At 30.5% G+C, this 8,382-nt stretch overlaps 1 protein-coding gene across 1 annotated transcript; it reads right to left on the minus strand.

The window, feature by feature from the left end:
* Positions 1–742: 742 nt before the first annotated feature.
* LOC143185073 (monocarboxylate transporter 12-like) lies at positions 743–7,484 on the minus strand. Its single transcript, XM_076387798.1, has 10 exons — positions 7,415–7,484; positions 7,143–7,243; positions 5,609–5,735; positions 5,250–5,393; positions 4,748–4,875; positions 4,504–4,638; positions 3,634–3,913; positions 2,245–2,400; positions 1,803–1,994; positions 743–1,001 (listed from the first exon to the last, which is right to left on the minus strand). Exons 1-10 carry the CDS (start codon positions 7,482–7,484, stop codon positions 838–840), a joined length of 1,497 nt encoding a protein of 498 aa, XP_076243913.1. The 3' UTR covers positions 743–837.
* Between the last annotated feature and the right edge of the window lie 898 nt (positions 7,485–8,382).

The following is an 8,382-nucleotide window of genomic DNA, read 5'->3' on the forward strand; positions in this document are numbered from 1 at the left end:
TCATTCATAATAATTGAATGTTGCTAAAGGTGGGAAAAAAGGTACATTCGCTCGCTTGATCTAAATGTACCACAAGAAATATTCTAAGGATTTGAAAACATGTCTATACATACATAAATTATTAGTACATGACATTATAAGAATGATAAGATTATGGACTGTTCATAATATAGAGTTATTTACAAAACTATCTTGTTACATTAGATATTCATTTATGTAAAGTTATGTATCTATAAAAACAGTAACTCTATTTCATTTTTTATCAAAGCGCTTTTTCAATGTGATTATGAAACGTTTATTTTAAGTCTTTATTATCATCTGTAATTTTTACAAAAAACAAATAGTTATTACAATCTTTCATAAACCATTGCCCAGTTAATTGATTCCTCTTCATCTTTAGTGAAGAAGGAGGGAGGAAGGTTAAGAAAAGTGGAAGGGAGTGAAATTTTTGGTGTATTGTACGTATATTGTGTGTAAAATATTATAATAAAGAGAACATTCAATAAATACTGTAGAATTCTACAATATATTTTCTAGAAACGTTCATTTGACTTTATGGTGGAAAGATAAATAAAGTTTTTTTAGAGAAATATTTGTGTACAATTACAAGAAGACAGCATGTATAACTAGAAAATATCAGTTTCATTGATTTTTTAATTTTGTAATGTAGAGCTTTCATTTGAAATTTTATTTACAAAATTAATAATAGTGTCTAAATTGTTACATTGATCCCTCAATAAAATAATAATATTTGTTACGTATGAATAAATAATTATATCGTATGATAATCTTCATTAGTTCGTTACATAAAATTTAACTGAAATTTTTCTAAAAATTTCAACTGTCTGCCACGTTCTGTACTTCTTCAGACGAAAGTGATTTTCGCTTCCTAAATCCTGCCAGCATGAACTCGAAACCCCATGCGAGGAAAGTAATGCATATCAATAGTGTCATCACGTGTATGCAAATTGTGTAGCTTTCAGTAATGTCTCTGATGTATCCTGCAGAAACAAATCATGCAGTACAAATATATGTTAGACTTGGTAAATATTAGTAAAACTCAAATTGATAAAATAATTTTAGAACTATTGATTTATTAAATATCTACAAAGTGAGAGTGGGGTATTTAAACGGGAACACATAAATATTTCCATTATTTATAAGAGATTCAATAATCTCATAAACCACATTGTTAAGAATATTCAATTTCGAGAAATTTACATTCAAAAATATTGCTTATCTTAACAAAGCTACAACACCAGAAGAAATGAGGCAAAGAATGACTGCAGGATGTGTTTCAATAAACGCCACAGGAGTTAGAAAATATACAGAAATCATTAATAAGAAGACTTAATTGTTGCATTAACGTGAATGGTCATCACTTCTATCACAAATGGAAATTTCTTGAGATTGAATGATCAAAACAGAATGGTTTATGAGGTCGTTGGATGTGTTTTTTTATGCTCTACAAAGATATCGACAAAAATTATAGAGTGATATTTAAAAAAATTTCAATGACCTTAGATTCTCGTGAAGAAATAACTTTGGAAAAATAATAGTGCTACCGCTACACGTGCCCCTTCAAACAGTGCAACTTTGTTCTGAAGAGTTTTTTTATAGAATTGCAAACGGCGGAGATATTCAGGTGTTCCCATTTAAATGGCCCACCCTGTATTGTATTAAACTTGATGAATATTAATGAAGTTCAGTTTATTAAATAAGAGTAAAACTTAGTTCGTGTTATTACATATTTGCAATTGTCTACTTTAAAATATTAATGAATTCATAGTTATAGAACATACCAAGTAGTGGACTCATTATGACAACGCATATGCCCTTCGAGACCATAAACATGCCTAAAGCACTGGGAAGTTTCTTCAAGGAACAACACTCGGAAATGCTGAGATTCAAATTTACCAACGTGGCTCCACGCAAGAACCCTATCACCACGAAAGTCACTACCAACAATGTTCCTTTCGACTGTTCTGCTAAAACTGAAAAAAAAAGAAATAATCAAATTAGCATGATTTTTGGAAAAAAGACTTTTAAAGCAGGTGGGGCTCGAATTGAAAGAATATACTCCTTAAAAAATAATATGATAAAATGTAAGTCCTTGATAATAAATTTAGGGTCTCAAACTTTTAACATCAATATTTCGAAAATAAGAGTATGCATGCATGGTATGACACAAGTACAGTAATATTATGTGATTAAGAATTTAAATAAATAACAAAAAATACTTACAGGATCGACCAATTCCCACCAACAAGCAGAACGACCAGACGATGAACCTCTTCTTGAATTTCAATCTGTCGAAGATTGTTGGTAGTAGAAGTCGGGCGATAATATCGGTGAATGCAGTTATTGACAAACAAGAAGCAATTTCCAGTTTGGTCATTCCTATCGACCGTTAAGTTCCTTCGAGGTGTCTACCGAAATCGTAAACAATGCCGCAAAGTGGCACGAAACCCGAAAAAACACGATGAACGGTCGAAACTTGATTCGACACGTTAAAATAAAACGAAAATCAGGCATAATAATAAAAGTGTATTCAAGGTTTGGTTTCATAATTGTTAAAAAACGACTAAAACACGCGTCAAGTGTGTCTAACTCGTCTTACTCTATTAGATTTTTTTGCTGATTTTTTCTACTGTCTCTAATTGTGGACTGGCTACTGTACGCATGCAGTAGAATAAGTCAGATAAATTTTAAGTCAGACAAATTACAAACAAAATCTCCAATGCAGTTTTGTCAGATTTGATTTTCGTTTTATTTTAACATATAAAACCACCTCTGAAAATTTTTGTCTGCGCCTTATCTCTTTAAAGATATTCATGAATAATCTTATTTTAAATAAGTGTCATAAACTTTGTAATTTCTAGCTAACACTATTGCAAGCTTCTTACTTAAGCTTTTACTAGCATTTTTCTTCCTAAGTTTCTTACATAAGTTTTTACTGATAAATATGTTAGCAAACCTAGAAAGATGTTTATCCTTTTATCTAACGAAAAAGTATTTTCGAGGTTTTACTTTTTAGGTTTTACTCAAAGTTTAGCTCTTTTGTAAAATTATTGATAATAGTCTTCTTCAGAAGCTGCAGAATTAAACTATTCGTTTTTTAAGTTAATTTTATAATGCTGTTTCTTAAACAAAATTCTTTTTAAATAATTTACAGCTAAAATTTCTGTCAGAACGATATCTATAATATATTACGTTAATATAATAATCTACTCTTAGTTAAATAATATTTAAAGAAATTTATTTTATTTTATATTTAATTTTCGACCGTTCATCGTGTTTTTTCGAGTTTCGTTCCACTGTGTACCATAGCAAGGACATTACTGTATCAGAAGGTATGCAAATCATGAAACTGTAACTCTAACTTTACATTAGCTATAAGATTGATTGAACTTTTAATATTTCTAATACTATTGTATTTAAATATATTTTAACATTCATATATTTACTATTATTTAGTAAGTAAAGAACATTCAAAAATAACTTTCCATTAGTATTCTGAAACGAATACTTTGTGTAGAAACTTCAGAAATAATTTTGTAAAATTTGTATAATTCTTAAGTAATATTCCTTTCTACAGCACGGATCTCTACTTTTTCCTAAAATTTTACTTACCTATATGAGCCAAAAAGAAAGGGGTCATCAATTTGAAATTGGATTCAGCCACGTAGTACAAGCTACAACCGAAGATCACGTTCAGGTAGACACCATCTCTAAGTAGATCTAAATCAAAGAATTCTTTCAATTTGTTAATATACGACGAATTTCGGGGTTCCTTTTCCACTTTGCTAGTCTTTTCATTTTTTTCGTTTTGTGTGCCATTAGTAATCTCTCTCTTTACATCATTGTTATATTTCTGCAGTAATAAGTCGGTTTCTGTTGGCTTTTCTTGTTTCTGAAAGAAAATAAAAGAAAACCCTTGTCAAATTTTATAATTTCTTTTATAAGAACACATACTAGTGGTCAGAATCGAGACCTATAACATAGTGGAAGTTATATCATCAGATGCATAATATGTGTAATATAATAAATATTTTGTTAAAATAAATTTTGACCTATTGAACGGGAGTTACAGATGAAAAAGAATTAGAGAAATACTTTTTTGCTCTCCTGGAAAACGACAAAAATTTACGAGGGTTGCGTTTTATATGAGTCCCTCTATTGTAAGTAAGTGACAAATTGAGATGAGAATCGCGATCGATAAGAAACGTCTGAATACTCACAACGAATAGATCATTAGATAAATATACAGGTTGATCAAGAAATGGTGCTCACTAATATAAGGATGAATATACAAAGAATAAGGATGGCCTTTGTTAAAAAAAAGCTTAATTCTGTAATACCAAATTAATTAAGTTCATGGATCTCACTTTCATCACTACTTACCCACAAGATGCATCTAATTTTATTTATACTTATATACTTATTATTTTCATTAGCTGAAAAGTCTATACAAATAATTCCATCTACCAATTGTAACGCTACCTTTTGTACAGTTACTGTGTCTTGCACATCAAGTGGTCGCAATAAACACGCACCGACAATCGAATGAAGGGCCCCTCCTCCAATAATCAACATGGCTCCACGAAAACCATACAAATTTAAGAGTAGGTGTACAAACTACAACAAAAGAAGAAAAAATTAAGTTTTGATATATGTTCCTTGTCCTTCAAAATTATCTACTTTTCAGTTGATCAGAAAATACAATCATGAAACTTCTGTTCCATACTTGTGGCACTAGCATCATGGCTAACGTTGTTCCCGCCATTGAGAAACCGACAGCTTGGCCCCGTTTTTTATCGAAAAATGTGTTTAGGGCAACGAAAGACGAGGCAAGAGCTAATCCTGTACCCAGACCTAGGAAAAGGCGTAAAAATTAAAACAAATCTATAAAGTAATTAATCATGCAATATGATCCTCGATTTTTACGTTTTTTTTTTTTTTTTTTAGTGTAATAAGACTATATCATACCATTTTAATTTTTTAATGAAAATGTGTCATAAAATTCTTGTTACAAATTTGATGCAATCTTACAGTATCGTAGAATATAATATGATAATACCAATACTCATTTAAGGTCAAGGAAAATTTACAATATCTAATTATTAAGAAGATAAAAATGATTAAAAAAGTAATAAAACAGAAAAGATAAACCATCAACGAAGCGTACTAATTTCTTGATACATTATATGTATATGTATATTGAGCATGTGTTTCCTTCTGCTTCATACCTCCCAAAATGCTGTAAGTACAAATAATGAACAACATGCTGTTTGCTCTTGATGTCAGAATTAATCCAGTGCAACTTAGGAGGGATCCAAAGAAAGCTACTTTTCTATAAGAATATTTCTTCAACAAAGGTCCTACTAAGAAACCTACAATCGAAAAAGAAATAACTTCAGTTTTAAAATACATAATCGTAACAAGAGATAATGAGTAAATTTAGTTTACTTATTACTTAGTACTCTAGTAAATTAATTTAAAACGTAATAATACAATTTATCATTTATGAGGCTATAAATAAAGCAATTATACACGTAATTACAAAATTCTTAAACATAAGCAAGTGTAAGAATCACGTCAGTGATACCTGAGAAATTAACGATAGAATCGAGGATACTCATTATTATCGATGTCCCCGTGGAGTCCACATTAAACTCTATCAAAAGATCGTGGAAAAGAAGACCAAACGAAGGATCCAAAGATCTTAAAGATAACTAAAAGCAATAAAAAAATTATTTCAAACATAGTCTACCGAACCCATATATTCTGATTCACATTCTAATAATAACACATTATACATATGTAACCGAACTTACATTGAGAGACAAAGTCTTAAGTACAGTATTTATTCGCTATAAACCTATTTATTTTCATGTGCTAAATTCCACTTTTTCTTAGCTTTTAATTTTAATTTTTACGATTTTAAAAGACAAAAATAACACGTTTCCTGCACTTCATACGTTCCTCTCTCTTGAATTATGAGCTTATAACGAGTGAAAATTGTAATGAGTGAAGCTCGAAAAAAGTATAAATAAATGAAACGATGAGAATTGGGTCTGTTAAGCAAATAAAGTCTCTTTTTACAAAATTTCTTTATCTTCAACAACTTCAGCAAGTAGTCGATTTGGCAGTATGCAAATTATAAGATAAAAATAAATTAGTTTTATGTCATGCCTTTATTTAAACAATATTTCGTCTTTACTTGCATGCATACGATTATGATAATCAGTTTCAAATTTTTAACATGATAAACAAATTATAAGTGCTATCCGGAACTTGAAAGTATTATTAGTTTTAAAATAAACGATTCTTCTAACGTTTACGCATGTGCAGTATAGAAATTCGTTCTTCATTTTTGTCTGAAAAATCTGAAAAAAACGATACTATCCAAAATCCAGATTATTGTCATCATTCACAAGTGAGTCACACTGTCGTCACAGATATTGATTCAGTCAATTAAGATAAGAAGTTCGAATTGAACAGAATTATATAAGTAATTTTGAACACTTTAGTCACGCACTTGCTTCCCAATGTACCGAAAATTTTTTCAGAACGATAGAGTCTGCAAAATGGTAGAATATTAACACGAAATTGATGTTTTCGCGCTTTCCTAAATTGCAGGAGACATTTACTGCAAAATGCAACTCAGAGGTAGATAAATATCCCCATTGTACAAAGTATAAATTTTAATACCTACCCATGCCAAATCGACTAAAAATTTTGTCACAATTCCCATACATATTTTATAATGCTTCACTTTTTGTAACAGTTTTCGCTATAGTTTTTCACTAGCGCATGACAGCTCAAATGTTAAGTCTAAAACTAATGTAGACCTCTCTGACAGCATTACAAGAGAAGCAAAAGTAGCTTAAGAGTCCCTTAAAGAAATCTAAACTATTGTAACGGTAAATAAATCCTCTAATTCATTATTTACTAAGAGCATTTCTAGTCAGTGACTATAATTAAGACATAGAACTAAGTGATTTGTACATACAGTCTCTGAATTGTATTTAAACTAAACCAAAACGAGCAGTAGTTGCAGTGAGAAGCAATAATACGCGGGGAAGATATTAGTAAAAAGAGATGAATTAAAAGAGTATTAACTAGAAGAAAATTATTACCGAAATTAAGCTACTGCCGAGGCAGACGAACCACCCCCAACCCCCGTCTGGCGCTTTCTTCCTGACATCCTTTGGATTTGTCATCTTTTCTTCTCGCTGCTCTGTGACATACGAGCTCGAACGGTTTATCAAGAACTCAAAGAAAATCGGCTCGGGAAGTGTGCGATAGTAGTCGATTATCACATATCGGTACGGTTTAATCACCGTCGCTTTATTCACTACTTGAAGACCTGATACGCAACTTGCGCAGACTGGTTACAGGTTTCCCTCACCTTCTTGCTTCGCTTGTAAGTGACAAGGCACTGCCACTGATTCGTTACTTGGTCGCCCCTCTTTGTTCATTCGGCCCATGGAAAACTACGTGTCAGAAGCTATTGTGGGCCTCATGGTACCGAAAGAATGTTTCCTTAAACTTGATCGGTTGCAACTGCATGGAAAATTTGTTTTTCTTGCAAAGAACGAGAGATGTTCGTATAACTGTGATTGTAAGGCAAAACGACATAAGTCAGATTTTTTTATTATCGAGGTTGCTTAAACTTTAGAATATTAAAATTTTATAATTTTTATTCTTTATTGTAAACTTGCATCTTATTGCAGTCTCATCCTGTAAGGAAAACTTTTCTTTCATTCAATCTGATTTTGCCAAAACCAAATTCCACCTTATAGACTTCACTTATGACATAAATTCAATTTTTTGGAAATTGTGTTTTAGTTACGTGCCTTAAAATTTTACCTTATAACTACAGACAAATGCAAATAATTGTTCTTACTTCAAAACTATAATAATAACTCAAATTTAATTTTGTTTTTTTTTTTTCTGCGATTATTTTGTGTTTGAATATAGGGATAAACTTCACTTTTGTAGAAAATGAGTTTTATGTTGGGTTAGTAAAAATCTTAAATATTTGTCACTTTTCTTAGTTTTCTAAGATTTTTTGCCAACTTTGTAGGGTTTTAGGTAAAAGGTTGTTTTTCATGAAATAATCGACTAAGCTTCTTTATAAACAAAATAGTTTGTCCTTTAGAATTAATAAATTAAGAAATATTTAAAAAAGAACAGATTGCCCTTCTAAAGAGTGTTATAACAAAATGTTATGATGATATATAATTGTATCTATGATTTTATTACATATTCTTATCATGTATTCTTATCTGTGTTTTCATATCTATGATGCTCTTCCATTTACAAATTAATCTTTCCCTTCCTCATTGTATTATGCGAAATTAGAAGTATTTAATG

This window comes from Calliopsis andreniformis, chromosome 10 (genome assembly GCF_051401765.1).
Source record: "Calliopsis andreniformis isolate RMS-2024a chromosome 10, iyCalAndr_principal, whole genome shotgun sequence".
Lineage (NCBI taxonomy): Eukaryota > Metazoa > Arthropoda > Insecta > Hymenoptera > Andrenidae > Calliopsis > Calliopsis andreniformis.